The 17,000-nt window shown below is 33.9% G+C and overlaps 1 protein-coding gene across 1 annotated transcript in view; it reads right to left on the bottom strand.

Moving 5' to 3' along the window:
- Positions 1-446: 446 nt before the first annotated feature.
- The window catches only part of LOC149778835 (iron-sulfur cluster transfer protein NUBPL-like), a 33,752-nt gene continuing 17,198 nt past the window's right edge, over positions 447-17,000 (bottom strand). The window contains exons 6-10 of the mRNA XM_089939586.1: positions 16,377-16,467; positions 9,642-9,735; positions 7,698-7,904; positions 4,903-4,985; positions 447-2,556 (exon numbers count right to left, since the gene is read on the bottom strand). Coding sequence (XP_089795712.1) covers positions 2,476-2,556; positions 4,903-4,985; positions 7,698-7,904; positions 9,642-9,735; positions 16,377-16,467 — 556 coding nt within the window. The 3' untranslated portion in view covers positions 447-2,475. The remainder of the gene's footprint in view (positions 2,557-4,902; positions 4,986-7,697; positions 7,905-9,641; positions 9,736-16,376; positions 16,468-17,000) is intronic.

Below are 17,000 nucleotides of genomic sequence, written 5' to 3'. Positions count from 1 at the left end.
ATAAATTAAGCAATATTGAAGGTGCAAATCTGTTGTGTGAATCAAGATACACATGAAAAAATAGGCCATATATGAGTTCCAGTTACTTTGTAATAATAGAAAAATAGAGAACAGAGCTGAATAAAAGGACTGAAATTAGTTTGAATTACCTTATTATTTCACTATTCTCTTCATTACCATCACGAGAGATAGTGCTAGTGGGAATTTGTCACTGTGCAATATTAGGGTTATATGATAATAAATGTTATATTATTTGTGTAATTTGCAATGTTCATCTTTTTTTAGTATTTATTCTTTGAGTGAATCTTGCCCATCCTAAAAATGTTCACCCTTTCCTATCTCAAGTATCTGACTGAGTGTAGGGATGTTTGTTACTTGTTTTCTGAAATGTCATTCAGAGTTTTAAATTGTGGAAAGCTTATTAAGTTAGAACTCAAGAGACTTCATCAAGGATGAGATGTTTCACTATTACATGTAATGAAATCATGGTATCAACATTTTACTATTAGAACAACAATAAAAACTGATGTAACACACAAAGTTTTCACACACAAATGATGATTGTTGAAACCTCTTGGAAAATGTTAACAAGGTTTAAAAAAGTTAATTACTTCATTAGAAAAAAACTATTTAATGACATTTAGTTCCAACACAATTATAAAACAAATATTCAGCTATTAACCAGCACCATTACTTTCACCCATGCCCCAATTTTTCTCAATGTCCAGTGGGGATGGAACTTCCTTAATTTTTGGAGGTCCATCAGTAACTATGCTTATAATGTGGTCTACGCTTTTGAATGACATTGTGTGCGAGTTATCGAGAAAGGTGTCCATAGAAGAGATAGATATAAATGGATATTTACATGCTTAATACTTTTAATGGATAAGCTAAAGACACCAAAAGTATAACCAAAATGAAAAGCCACAAGGGACATTTTACAGGCATTTTTTACTCACTGTATCAGTACTTAACCAAAGCGGTACTACTTTTCTGTATTACAAGTCTGCATAATCATGCACATTTACTGAAACTACGTGATGCCTTTATTTTCTTCGCTGTAATAGCAAAAAAAAAAGGTGTCATGATGGTGAAAAATTCAGCAGTTTCTCTTTTTGATTTTTGCTATGGACTTCAGGACAGTCGGACTATTACCTGCCAAGGGAAGAATTTTAATAATGTTAGTAGCAGCAATTACTGCAGTTAGAGCCCAGCCAACAACAAAACAAATAACAAAATATGTTTCAAGATATTGTATGTGAAATAAGTTCTTCAAATATATGAAAGATCTTGATTTTATAAAATTGTGTACAAGGTAGTTCATGATCAACATGTGTACTCAGAGTCATTGTTGACAAAGTGTTGTATTCTTGTTGACAGTGATGGGTAGCAAGCAGTTCATGATAAAAATGCATATTCAAATTCGCTGTTGACAAAGTGCTGAATTCTTGTTGACAGTGATGGGTAGCAGTTCATGATAAAAATACATATTCAGATTCACTGTTGACAAAGTGTTGTATTTTTGTTGACAGTGATGGGTAGCAAGCAGTTCATGATAAAAATGCATATTCAGATTCACTGTTGACAAAGTTATATGTACCAGTCTCTTAAATGCCCAACAATTGCAATTTAACACCTTGATTGTATTCAGTACAAAAGTAAACTGAAAGCTTTAAAAAGATACACATCTAACTCAATGCACATCATCAAGTGTAAATCCTCTTAAATCTGAAGACATTTTAGTTTCTGGAGTTATTAATATCACATTAAAACAGATATATGATACACCATCATTTTACCTGCATATTTATATTCAGTATCACATTATTCAATGTAAAATATGCACTAAAAATAGTATAAGGTAATTTTTTGGATGTTACAAGTTCATCAGATTAAGTTCATGTCACATGATTATGATTAAGACAAAGACAGCTTACTGTCTATGGCATGTGCAGATTATGCCAAATACAGTGTATAAAGTAAAAATAGTAAAATACTATTCACTCACTGTAGTAGACCTCATCAGCATCCTCATCTGTTCTGGCAATACAATGTATAAAGTAAAAATAGCAAAATACTATTCTCTCACTGTAGCAGACCCAATCAACATCCTCATCTGTTCTGGCAATCAGACTAATGCTACAGAAACTTAAGTCTTCCATGAATAATTTACTGAATAATTCTGTAGCCATCAAACAAGATATTCAACTCGCCCAATAAACCTGAATCAGAAGACGTGAATTCACATAAAATGTGGGTATTCTACACTAAACGAATCATCACTCACTTTATATCTTCTTTTGATACAGAGCACTGTATAAAGACAATAATTCCTTTTTAACTGAATATTTCATTACAATGAATTTTGCTGTAATGAGATTGGTCTGTAAACAATGTAACAATACTCTATCCTTCCGTGCAGTAGATTGTCACTAAATTCAATGGTTTCAGTTGGTGGAGTTTTAATTACAATTTTCATCTGTTTGGAGCATTTTCATCTAGGTTCACTGGAATTTTTTCCAAGATCCTTTTTGCAATATTTCTGTACACTTCAGCCTGAAACAACAGAATTAAATACCCTGTAATTAAGAGTCTCTTACATATAATGCCATCCTTAATAAAAATGTACTTGCTATTCTCATATCCACATATCATAATTGTTCTATTTTTTTCCATAATGTAAGGAAATGTGTTACATATTCACAAATGTACTAAATTATTTAAGATCACGCATCAGGTAAAGACAATGAGACCAACAAGCCGACTGCTATTTAAATGTCTGGGACAGAGAACAGAAACAAGAGTATATTACGGATGGTGTAAATCTACAGTGATATGTACTTAGTCCAAACTCTCCTCTTATAAAGTTGCAGCTATAACAAAGTGCATGCTTTTATTCATTTTTCTTTATTATTTATAAATATCATTTGGAGTCCACGAACAAATTTCATAGGCCTCCAACATTTTGTGATAAATGTGCTCCCATGGAAATATTTTGTACAGTAATTTAATTGTCAACTACGAAATCAAGACCACCATATCATAAGACAAAAAATACCAAACTTCTTTTGTCTGTAAAAAAATTTCACCAAGGCTATGTTCAAAAAGGATTTTGCACATTGAAAATGGCTGTTGGTTTCTATTAAACTACTTGACATTCTTCCATATAGCAGCCAAGAACACAGTTGTTGGTTTCTATTAAACCCACATGAAATTCTTTCATATGGCAGACAAGGAAACAGATGTTGGTTTCTATTCATAAAACCACATCAGATTCTTCCATATGGCAGACAAAGAAACAGATGTTGGTTTCTGTTAATAAAACCACGTGAGATTCTTCCATATGGCAGACAAGGAAACAGATATTGGTTTCTATTAATAAAACCATATCAGATTCTTCCTTTAATATGGCAGACAAGAACAGAATGCTGGTTTCTATTAGACTACATGAGATTCTTCCATATGGCAGACAAGAACACAGATTACAACCTGAGCATGCAGAATTTATCTAATTGTTTAAATACATTTCATTAAATATAAAACACTATCTTTATTAACAAGATATTAATTCTGTAATTATTGCTTAGATTTTACTGTTTCAATAATGCATGGGTCTGAATGTTTGTATATGAATGTGTGAATATATATGTAATAAACTGTAACAGCTGTTCCATTTAAACATACATGGTACCCAGGGAAGGTAGTTGTTTAAAATATATGCCAGGGTACTTTGATTTCACAGAGTTCTTATTAAATTGATAAGAAAATTCTAAATTGCATCTATGGGCGAGTACCCCACTTTAGAACTGCCTTCCCTGGGTCCCATGTATGTTTTAATGGAACAGCCCTAAGTATGTTTGTTAAAATTAATTGGTATTTTATTGTGTACAGTCAGTAAGAGTGCTCCAATGAACCAATGTTTTTTTATGTAAATGCAAGTGGCTCTGAATACATTTTATCTATTGTCTATCCATTTTTTGGTAAGACAAAAAGACATCATACCATATAAACATATGGCAGACAAGAACACAGTTGCTGGTTTCTATTAAGCTCATGTGAGATTCTTTCATATGGCAGACAAGGAAACATATTTGTTTCTATTAATAAAACCACATTAGATTCTTCCTTATGGCAGACAAGAACAGAATGCTGGTTTCTATTAAACTCACATGAGATTCTTCCATATGGCAGACAAGAATACAGATTACAAATTGAGCTTGCAGAATTTATCTAAATGTTTAAATACATTTCTTTAAATGAGAAATAAACTCTATCTTTATTAACAAGATGATAATTCTGTAATTAATGCCCCGTTTTTACTGTTCCAATAATGCATGTGTCTGAATGTTCGTATATGAATGTATGAATATATATGTATAAGCTGTATTTATGTTTGTCAAAGTTAATTGTTATTTTATTGTGTACAGTCAGTAAAATTGCTCCAATGAACCAATGTTCATTATGCACATGCAAATGGGCTCTAAATACATTTTTATCTAGTGTCTATCCATTTGTTGGTAAGACAAAAAGACATCATACCATATATACTTGCTTATAAGTGGAGTCCAACTGCAAAATGCACAGACCCATATTTGATATTGCATAACGTGCCAACCTGGGTCTCTGCAATTTGCTTAGAGTACTCAGCAGAACAAATGTTGATCCTGGTCTACCAGTGCATTATGTGATGGCAGATCAAGGTCTATGTTGTTTGCAGTTTGACTAGACTTACAAGGGGAATTAGTTTGGAGTTTAGTATATTTTCATGCATTATGCTATGTCAGATGTAAATATGATATTTGCTCTACTTTTGATTTGAAAAGTACAGACCCAGTTATGCTGGTACATGCTACAGCAGGTCTGGGTCTATTTAAATACAGTTAAATATATGGTAGAGTGTACCTGTGGACTGTCAGGTTGGGATACTACAATGGGTTTACCATAGTCACTTGTCTCTCTGATGGATTTATGTATAGGGACATCACCTGAAAAAACATGAGAACATTTTATGGAAAATTTGTGACATGTAGTAATTAAAAACTTTATAATGCATTCTTTTTGATGTTTCATTGTTGAAATGATTTTTGACCATAGCAGTTGCTTTTGTTATCAATGTATAGAATAACTGTTTCTGTACAAACAATTCCATCTACCATAAATTATAAGAAAGATCGATGTTGTTTTAACCAATCACAAATAATCTTACATCTGAAACTTTATTTCAACTGGCTGATAGCTGAAACTCAATTTCAAAGTTCTAATTTTGACATCTCCAATCCCCATATCCTCCTATTTTTTAGGCACAAAGCACATACTCAAGAATCTATTATTGGTAATTGTCATATTCTGTAGCTTTAATTAGATGAATGTTTTAATCATGGAATTTTCTGGATATTTTAATTTTGTTTCCTCTGTAAGAATGCTAAATTTTAATATATAGACAAACTCCTAAATATCAAACCTGATTTTTAAGTATAGAGCCTTGCTTGAGCAAGTTTCATGCTCCAAAAGTTTTGAGAATGCATGGCAAGTCCTGGCCCTGTAGACATGAAACTGCCGGAGCAAAAAGTCTGAACATGTGCTCAAATTTCTACATTTATTATCTTCTATAAGTTTGCTCTGGGATAATCTAATTATCTGTATCTATTACATATATGAAACACTGTAATGAGATTTAGCTAGGATGACTTTGATTTATGGAGTTTAATTTTGGTGCTAAGAGTTTTGAGACTAAGACGCTTCATTTATATTGTTTTCTTAATAAAGCATGCAGAAAGATCAGCATGGATCTTGATCTGATCTGGAAACATATTATGTAACAAAAGATCTGGGTCCATGCTATTTTCATTTATGTGTGTTTTATACATCAGCAAAGACATTACACTGATACTTGCCTTAGTGGACACCTCCAAATGAAAAGATCCACCTTATCAGTGTCATAAGCTATGAATCCTTTTTCTTATATTTACTTACATGCTTCATCTCCATATAACCATCCTATGCATGTCATGTAATTCTGATACCATATACACTCACTCATAAGTCAAGTCAAACTGCAAACTGTCACATTATGTACCAGCAGGTATGGGTCTCTGCAGTTTGTGAAATATTGCATTACTGTATTATCATGTGATGTTATAATCATATAATCAGCAAAACAAACGATAATGACCTTGATCTGCTAGTGATTTATGGAAATGAAAGAAAGGTGAGGGACAAAAATGGGACAAAAAAAGCAAGATTAAAAGTTCACAGTATTTCCTTCTACAGCAAGTAATTATAGAAGCAATGGCACATTATTTGGAAAAATAAGGGAAGTTGCTGTTTACAGCTGTTCATGGCCAGTGGAAGTGCATGCATGTTAGTAACATGTGTGCTAAGTAAAGCTGTTTAACTTTTCAATAAATTTATGAACAGCATTGAAAAATATTTACTTCATTTGGAAGCAATGTATCACCATACCAAATGGTATTTAAATTTTCACTACTATATGGTGTGAGGGAATGAAACAGTCTGATGCACTATTCTTGGTAATAATGCAAGAAAAAAGAAGCGCTGTGCATTTTCTATCAATCCACATCTAAAAAGAGGTCACACAATTTTATTTTTTGTACATAAATGTTGATTAAGTGAACTACAATTGTTCTAATTCAGGCATAAAGAATTTGAATGATCCTTCTACTCCAATAAACATGTCTGGGAACTTGAGTTTAACAACCATTTACTTTTGAAGTTGTTAACACAGTCAATTTGATTAATTTCAGTGGATAATGTATTCCATTCTGGAATGGCCAAGGGAAGAAGCGGGTTATATTCAAACTTTGTTATATCTTGTACTGGTTGTAAATTGTTTACATTACATAAATTATAGCAAGTAATATCAATACAGCAGGTGAGATGGAGAGGGCTTGAACCAGTTGTCATTTTATACAAAAGTGTAAATTTGTGTATTTGCTGTCTGGATTGAAGACTTTCCCGATCTATTTCTCAGTCTAGCGTTTCAATAGATACTAATTTTACTGCACCATTTACCATTCTGGCTACCTCACTTTGTATTTTCTCTCAAGATTCCTTTTCTCAAGTAAGCTGCAGTTGTCACAAACTACGTTACCATATTCTAGACTAGGTAACAGAGCATAGATTCAGTTTTAGAAGTGTTAACATTTTATATTCTCCCACATAAATCAATGGAGTTTGAAGAAAAATTTGTGGAGGTTTTCCAAAAATTTAAGGACCGTACAAGGATAAAACATATTTGGAAAGAAACAGTGACAGAAAGATTCAATGTAATATTCTTCCTGATAGAAAAGGTCACATGATGTGCTCATAGATTTCAAAGGCCATTTGTTTAAATTACTGCTGTTGTTGTCGTAGGGTTTAACGCCATTTTTCAGCACATGACAGGCTATACATGGCGGCCAGTATTAATGGTGGAGGAAGAACCCGGGAAATCCCCAGAAAGAACCACTGACCCTTGAGAAGCTACTGGCAAAATAGGAGTAAAAAAAACCCATCTAATAACAAAGACATTTTGATATCAAAGACAAGAGTCAAAATAACTGTATGTTACTAATGTTTTTGCTCATCTTGATGATAACCAAAACATGAATAAATAACATTAAAATATGCTGCATTTATTTGTGAATGTTTACAATTTTCTAAAATACAGATATGAGAACTGTGATGTATTAACTTACCTATTATCTCCAAACCCATCTCCATTGCAATGCTTTGAGCCCCATCATGCCCAAATATATGTTCCTGATGACCACACTTGGGACATAAGAAGACACTCATATTCTGGACAATGCCCAGAATTGGGACATCAACCTTGCGGAACATCTCAGCACCTCTTCTGGCATCCAACAGGGCTATGTCTTGTGGTGTGGTTACTATCACAACACCTGAATCAAGCCATTAATCTTGTGTTACTGTCTTTTCATGTAATGTTATTGTATTACTGTATTATGTAATGTTATTGCATTACTGTATTATCATGTGATGTTATCATATGATTGTATTATCATGTGATGTTATAGTGTTACTGTATTATCAAGTGATGTTATCGTGTTACTGTATCATCATGTGATGTCATAGTGTTACTGTATCATCATGTGATGTCATAGTGTTACTGTATTATCATGTGATGTTATCGTGTTACTGTATTATCATGTGATGTTATAGTGTTACTGTATTATCATGTGATGTTATCGTGTTACTGTATCATCATGTGATGTTATAGTGTTACTGTATTATCATGTGATGTTATCGTGTTACTGTATTATCATGTGATGTTATCGTGTTACTGTATCATCATGTGATGTTATAGTGTTACTGTATTATCATGTGATGTTATCGTGTTACTGTATTATCATGTGATGTTATCGTGTTACTGTATCATCATGTGATGTTATAGTGTTACTGTATCATCATGTGATGTTATAGTGTTGCTGTATTATCATGTGATGTTATCACGTTACTGTATTATCATGATTTGTTATTGTGTTTCTGTATTATCATGTGATGTTATCGTGTTACTGTATTATCATGTGATGTTATCGTGTTACTGTATCATCATGTGATGTTATAGTGTTACTGTATTATCATGTGATGTTATAGTGTTACTGTATTATCATGTGATGTTATCGTGTTATCGTGTTACTGTATCATCATGTGATGTTATTGTGTTACTGTATCATCATGTGATGTTATAGTGTTACTGTATCATCATGTGATCTTATAGTGTTACTGTATTATCATGTGATGTTATCGTGCTACTGTATTATCATGTGATGTTATCGTGTTACTGTATTATCATGTGATGTTATTGTGTTACTGCATCATCATGTGATGTTATAGTGTTACTGTATCATCATGTGATGTTATAGTGTTACTGTATCATCATGTGACGTTATAGTGTTGCTGTATTATCATGTAATGTTATCATGTTACTGTATTATCATGATTTGTTATTGTGTTTCTGTATTATCATGTGCTGTAATTTAATGTTATTGTATTACTGGATTATCTTGTGATGTTATCATATTACTGTATTATCTTGTGGTGTTATGTAATGTTATCGCATTACTGTATTATCATGTGATGCTATTGTGTTACTGTATTATCATGTGATGTTATCATACTATTGTATTATCAAGTGTTGTTATCGTGTTACTGTATTATGTGTTGTTATCGTGTTACTGTATTATCATGGGATGTTATGTCTGTGTTGAGAAGACAGGAAATGTTTTGGTTTTGGGTTTTTTCAACTTTCTTTGGAGCAGAAAGGGGTCCTGCGATTTTTATAATTTCACTGTAAAAAATGGTGGTGGTTTGTGTGTCATCCTATCATTCAATTTGACTGATGTGCTCTAATGGGTTGCCAAAAGTGTGCAGCCAGTAGGTTCATGGTTGATGAGGCAAACACTTATATTTCTCTGACAGATTAATGCAACATTTTTGGTACATACAGTCTAAATGAACAAAACAGTCAAACCACAGTGTTCTATGTTTGATTCTGTATAGATTATTATAAAAATAAGAGAAGCAGGTAAAAAGAAGAAAAAAATAAAGAAAACAACACTACTTCAAGCCTGTGTTTAACTCTTGAATCACATGGTAAGATTTATGTCATACTTTACCATTTAAAGGTATATTTTGTGTAATTGAGAGCTGAATATCCCCTGTCCCAGGTGGCATGTCCACTACAAGGTAATCAAGTGGATCCCAGGTGACCTAAAATTAAAGTTTATATTAAAATCTATCTATCTATCTATCTATCTATCTATCTATCTATGCATCTATCTATCTATCAAACTACCTGCTGCAAAAATATTTGAACAGCATACATTTTTAAAAATAAAAGTATTGTAAATTCAGTATACTGGTGATATCAATTCTGCTAAATGATTTATTTCCAACATAGTATCACATACAGTTTTGTAATTGCTGAGTACTAAAACCATCTTTGATATTCCCCAGCAATAACAAGATTTTTATATTGGGTACTGTAGTGGACATGTGGAAGACAGATTAGCACCATTTTCATAGAGGACTAAGTAGTGATTAGAAATCCAGGGATCGTCCTGGGCTTCGCCAATGTCACAAATTGCGATTTTTTTTCCTTATTGGCGACAAAAATATCCTATCTGGCGATTTTTTTGGCGACATACTTTTTGGTTATTTAATTTGTACATACAATCATGGATTTGGACTGGATAAATTAAAAGGCAGAACAAAAGGAAGCCACAAACTTGACTAAGCAATGCATTGGAATCAGTCTGTTACACGAACGATCCTTTGTTCTTATTGACAACCCCATCTTTACAGTGCATTGTTACATCATAATCTGCTGATGCTGACATCTGGGCTGAGTACTGTATGCTGCGATATAGTCAATCATGCTACCGCACTATACCTACAACTGACCGACTTCTGAAGACGTGAATAGAACAGATAAAATTAATTGTATGGCTAATCCTTCTGTTTTTTTTATACATATACTAACACAATAGTTTTGCTGAACCTTCAAAGAAAACTGATAACCTTTGAAGTACCGACTACTGTGTATAAATACAAAGCAAATGGAAAAAATCTCAATCACAATTACATCTGTCGCCAGTGCAGCATTTTACTTATTGATCTTTTCCTTTTGCCATCAGTCCCGTGTTACGGCTGCAGAGACTTAAACTCCGCAACAAGAAATAGCAAAAAAAACCAGTTTTGCATAATTAATAATAATTTATTTCTCAAAATACAGGAGTGAAAGAATCCCTAAATTGGGTGTGAATTTATGCTTATATATACGGTCCAATATTGCCAGGTGTTGACTTGTGTAAGTTTCATTCATGGGAATGGAGATCCTATTTTTCTTGTCGAGAAAATGTATACAGCATTCAGTGATCATTCTTGGGATTTAAGAAGCAATTCGCTAGAAGCTTTGTGAAGCTAGCCATAAAAGGGGGGGGGGGCTGCTGAGAGACTACTGGTGTCACCTGTCAGCACTGAGGACTGAACATGGATTCAGTAAGATGAACCTCATAAAAACTGACATCAGAAATAAGCTCTGCATCTCATCTCTCGAGAATTTAATGAGAATCAGCATGTACAGTTGTGAAAAATTAGACTTTGAAACTGCATTCAACAAGTGGGCAGCCCTAAAATCGCGACGGATCTTCATGTAACACTTTGTAACATTTTGTTAATGCTTGTTGTAATTAAAGTATTAACTAATCCATCTTTTGTAATTTTCATTGCCTGTTACATTAATAGACTAAATTAACACTTGGAAAAATGTACACTACTTTTTTTGGCGACACTTTTTGAAAATTGGCAACAAAATATTGAGGTTGGCGATTTTTTTGGTGACAGCTTTTTAAAAGCCAGGACCATCCCTGGAAATCTTATGACATAATGATCATCCATTCAGGCGGATTAGTTACAAACATTTTTGATGATAGCCATCATGGCAGCCATATTGGATGTATGAATGGAACCATTTTTACTTAGGACCAACTAGGTAACTACTGGTGAAAACACCTTGTTGATATAGCCATCTATATGGGAGACGAGCTAACAAAATTTTCCAAGATAACCACCATGGTGGCCCATATTGAGTTTCACTGATTTTCACTTAGGATCAAGCAGATACTGTAAGAACTCTTCTGATGAAAACCCCATGTCAAAATGACTTTCCCTTCATCATTCATTCAGTCATATTAGACCCCAGATCAGCACCATTTTCATTTAGGACCAAATAGACATCATCATCAGACTTTTGGTGAAAACCCGATGTCAAATATGACTTTATATTCAGAAGGTGTAGTGACAGAATGATTTCTACATGGCTGCTGTAGTGGCCATATTCATCATCAGATTGGCACCATTTTCATTTAAGACAAGTGGTTCCATCTGCAGCTGGTAAAAATACTATTTTAAAGGCTGCCTACTGCAAATACCATTTCATAGCTGAAATCTTTAACTTTTGAATATTCAAATAATTTTTAAAAAATTCATCACCCCCCATCCCACATGGTATTTTTACTTCTATCAACACCATTAGAGAAACCAGCCAGAATCAGTCTACTGGGGACCGAAAATGTTCAATCGATACATCAAATGGTGTGATGATGCATGGTAAAGCAAAATAACTGTTGAAATGTGGACACATCAAGCTGTGAATTAATAGCCTTATTGTTGGAATTTGTAGAGTTTAAGGCCAAATGCAGGATGTTTTGGGAGGTGTTACAAGTAATAAAGGAATAAAAGGTGGGCAAGATGCCTTCTGATCCTCTGATAAACATTGCAGACTTTTGGCAAAGATAGTTAAGATGTAGACTAACAATAATAAATGATACGGCAGACATTAATTATACTGGCAGACATAAATGATACTGGCAAACATAAATGATACTAGCAGACATAAATGATACTAGCAGACATAAATGATTCTGGCAGACAAACTCGAGTAAGTATTTTGAATTCTATTTAAGAGGAATATTTAAGGACAGCTCTTACATATTTTGTTCAATCAATGGCAAAATGCTGAAATGTGTCCTTTCTCATAACGTTAATAAACAACTGACTAGAAATATTACAAGTTTAAGGATGCTTGAATATAGAATTTAAGTGTGTGCAGGTACATAGTAAAGCTCTTGAGTTTGCATTCGTGTTTCAAAAGGTATGCATCTTTGTATTTCATAGACGTTTAAGTTCAATCCCTAGATAAAATACATCAGTTAACAATATATTACAAGACAATTAATTTTGTGATAAATTATTCATAAAGCATAAATACAAAATATCATTTCAATATTTATTTCCAACCTAAATCAAACCGTGTTTTGTTTTCTTTAAATTTACAATGGTAAAACTAGCCAGCAGATTTTTCATTTTGAACCATAAAGAGAAAGAAGCCCTAAAGGATGAGACCTGGGAATACAGCTTAAGTCTAAGTCATGGACTTCCACCATGGGGTGAACATAATGTGGAGGTGTATTGGAGAAGAGTCAAGCTTATGAACGCAGTAACAGGGAAACGAAGTCAGAACTTCTTTGCAGGCTGAGAATAACTGTCCTGTCATTACAATGCTGATAGAGAGAGGACAATTTCCATTCTTTGCAAAATGCAGTATTTCAGGGGGAAATCTGAACCAGAAAACTGCTGAGAGAAAGTTAAGTGTAAAGCTTAATAATCACAGTGGATTCGTCAGTGGTGACCAGACAGCTGTCTAGGGAAGGAAACAAAAATTACTATTGAATGTAACTTTAAAAATCTTTCCAGTGAAGTATAAGATAAACAACTCACACATTGTTCATTAATTGAAAATATACTGACTAACTAATTATTACTGTAACATTGCCATCACAATCTGAATCTGATTTAAGTTACAAAATTACTGTTTTATTATACTTTGAAGATACAATGGCAAAACAGGCACTTGCTATGTTTTCAGCCCCCTTGAAGAATGTAAACTGTATGCCAATAAAAAATACACTGGTTTAGAAGTCAATCTACTGATCAAAATGTTTAATCTACTGGTCTGAAATGCAGTTTTGTCACACGTATCAACCAAGCAGACATGATAAGAAGTCTTTTAGTGAAAAGCTTGTGTTGATATGACCATAACAAGACTTTCAAGATGGCCATTGTGTAGTGGCCATATCGGATGTAACATATGCACCATGTTCATTTAAGACCAGCTAGACATAATAAGAATTCTTTCGGTGAAAACAGTACATCAGTATAATTTTCTATCACTAGGAGGTGTAACGGGATGATTTTCAAGATGGCTACCATATTGGACTTCTATTAGCCCCATTTTTATTTATGATCAAACAGACATCAAAAGAAGTCATTTTGATATGACCATCCATTCAGGAGGAGTAACTGTAGCAAGATTTTCAAGATGGTCATGGTGGCAGCCATACTGGACCCCAGATCAGCAACTTGGACAACTCTCTACAGATAACATGAACGTTTGAGAGAGAGGTAGGTGTAAGGTGAAGTTGTATGCATTTACAACACGCACAATGGAACAAATATTGGCATCCTTTATGTACTGTGGCTGAAATTTCTTAGGATAGTATGCTGATAGAAATTCTACATGAGCCAACTCACCAAAATGATTGCTCTCATGTGCTCAAAGAATCAGCTTGAATTTAATCTACAATAAACTATCTTTACCAGTTATTAAAATTGGGAAAATGAAATATGCCAGTCTAGACAATGAATTACCAAATACATAAAATGTCAAAAAAAAAAGGTTATTGGCTCTTTTTTTTAACAATTTACCTCAGAAGTCCACAAAGTGAAAATGATCAAGCCGAGCAAGCTGTTTGTTTATAGGTGCACCTTTGAAGTAAGGTCAACATGCATAGTGTAATACACATATTACACCCATCAATCATACACCAAAATAAAGGGAATTAAAGCTTCTTTAACCAATACCTAAACTATACAAGAGCTTTTTTAAATAGCCAGTATAACCAGTGAGAAAAACTGTGGAAATTCTTTTTCTTTAAAAATCTAACCCAAAGAAAAATATGAAACTGCACAGCATCACATAAGTACACATCATATTAAATCTTTAAGTAAAAACTCCATGTTCATATGACCATATATTCAGGTGGAGTGGAAATAAGAAGATTGCCAAAATGGCTGTCATGGCAGGTAATAGAGGTAAGATAATGGATCTCACTATGAATTACCATAATAATGTCCTTGATATAATACAGGTAAGATAATGGATCTCACTATGAATTACCATAACACTGTCCCTGATACAGTACAGGTAAGATAATGGATCTCACTATGAATTACCATAACAATGTCCCTGATATAATACAGGTATGATAATGAATCTCACTGTTAAGTACCATAACACTGTCCCTGATACAATACAGGTAAGATAATGGAGCTCACTATGAATTGGGGCCCCGAGTGGCCGAGTGGTCTAAAGCGCTCTCCGTTACGGATCACTGCCATCTCACCTCTGTCTGCATGGGTTCGAGTCTCGGATTCGGCCAATGTGGATATGTGAGAAAGCTTGCCAGTAGCTTCTTGAGGGTCGGTGGTTCTTTCCGGGGATTTCCCGGGTTCTTCCTCCACCATTAATACTGGCCGCCATGTATAGCCTATCGTGTGCTGAAAAATGGCGTTAAACCCTACAACAACAACAACAACTCACTATGAATTACCATAACAATGTCCCTGATATAATACAGGTAAAATAATGGATCTCACTATGAATTACCATAACACTGTCCCTGATATAATACAGGTAAGATAATGGATCTCACTATGAATTACCTTAACAATGTCACTGATATAATACAGGTAAGATAATGGATCTCACTGTTAAGTACCATAACACTGTCCCTGATACAATACAGGTAAGATAATGGATCTCACTATGAATTACCATAGCACTGTCCCTGATAAAATACAGGTAAGATAATGGATCTCACTATGAATTACCATAACAATGTCCCTGATAAAATACAGGTAAGATAATGGATCTCACTATGACTGTCCCTGATATAATACAAGTAAGATAATGGATCTCACTATGAATTACCATAACACTGTCCCTGACATAATACAGGTAAGATAATAGATCTCACTACAAAGTACCTCAGTATGACATGGTTCCTAATACTGCACAGGTATGGTAATGAATCTCATGATAAAGTACCTTAATATAACACAGCCTATAAGATAACATAGGTATGGTCATGGTTCTCACTATAAAGCACATCAGTATAACATGGTTTCCGATATAACACATGTATGGTAATGGATCTCATGTTCAAGTACTTCACTATAACACAGTCGCTGAGATAATGCATGTATGGTAAAGGATCTCACTATAGAGCACTTCAGCATAACATGGTCTCTGATATAACACAGGTAAGGTGATGAGTCTCACAATAAAATACCTCATGTTAAAGTATTTCACTATAACACAGTGTCTGAGATAACACATGTATGGTAATGGATCTCACTAAAGAGCACTATAGCACGGTCTCTGATATACAACAGGTAAAGTCATAGGTCTCACTATAAAATACCTCTGCAAAATATGGTCCTTAATATTACACAGATATGGTAATGTATTTTACTATACAGTAATTCAGTATAACACAGTCCCTGATATAACAAAGGTAAGGTCATGAAAACCCATTGTATTGATTGAATTATACTTTTCCACACAATGTACTCCAGTATAAGGCAACCTCAATCAGATCACAATATGACTCCCCTGAGAAGTGTTACAATGATGGATCAATGCACCAAAAAGGTGATCAAATTTTAATTATTTTGAAGCAAATAATTAAGTCATGACTTATCTAATGTTACAGTAGAACAATACATACTTGCCTTAGAAGTCTGTATATTGCGGACATCACCATTGGACCTCGCCATACAATTGGAGACTTTTCATCTACCAGGAAACCTATTGACATACTTAAAAGAGAAAAGAACACAAAAGTTTAAATCTATCTACATTTGTATTTTAAGATTAAGTCCTAAATTGTCATATACTGCATTAGTTTCCTTTATATGTAAACATAACATTCCGTCTTAAGCCTTTAATGTGTACATTCCTGTACATTTCATTTTCCCTATCTGTGTGTGTGTATGATTTTGGATTTTTAATTGAGTTTTCAATTTTTTCAGTCATATTGCTACAATGTCTGCAGTATGGCAGTTTATAGTGATGTCTAGCACTGGGCATAATGCTGCAGAAATGTAGCATCATGTCCCACCCAGCCACATTATCCCAACACCAGACTGACCAGTCCTAACACTAACCTCTTAATGCTGAGTGCCAAGCGAGGCAGCTGTTAGTAACATTATTTTATAAGTCTCTGGTGTGACTCAGCTGGGGTTTGAACCAATGACCTCCTGCATCTGAGGAAGATACTCTAACCACTTAGGTCACCAAAGCAGTTTCTCTATCATTAAGTTAAAAACATGCTCCTAACTTTTCTTGCCTG

The sequence above is a fragment of the Sinohyriopsis cumingii genome, chromosome 17, assembly GCF_028554795.1.
Source record: "Sinohyriopsis cumingii isolate HCF-2022 chromosome 17, ASM2855479v2, whole genome shotgun sequence".
Taxonomy (NCBI): Eukaryota; Metazoa; Mollusca; class Bivalvia; order Unionida; family Unionidae; genus Sinohyriopsis; species Sinohyriopsis cumingii.
Note: the sequence above shows the minus strand (reverse complement) of the source record. Positions and strands in the feature narration are given on the sequence as shown.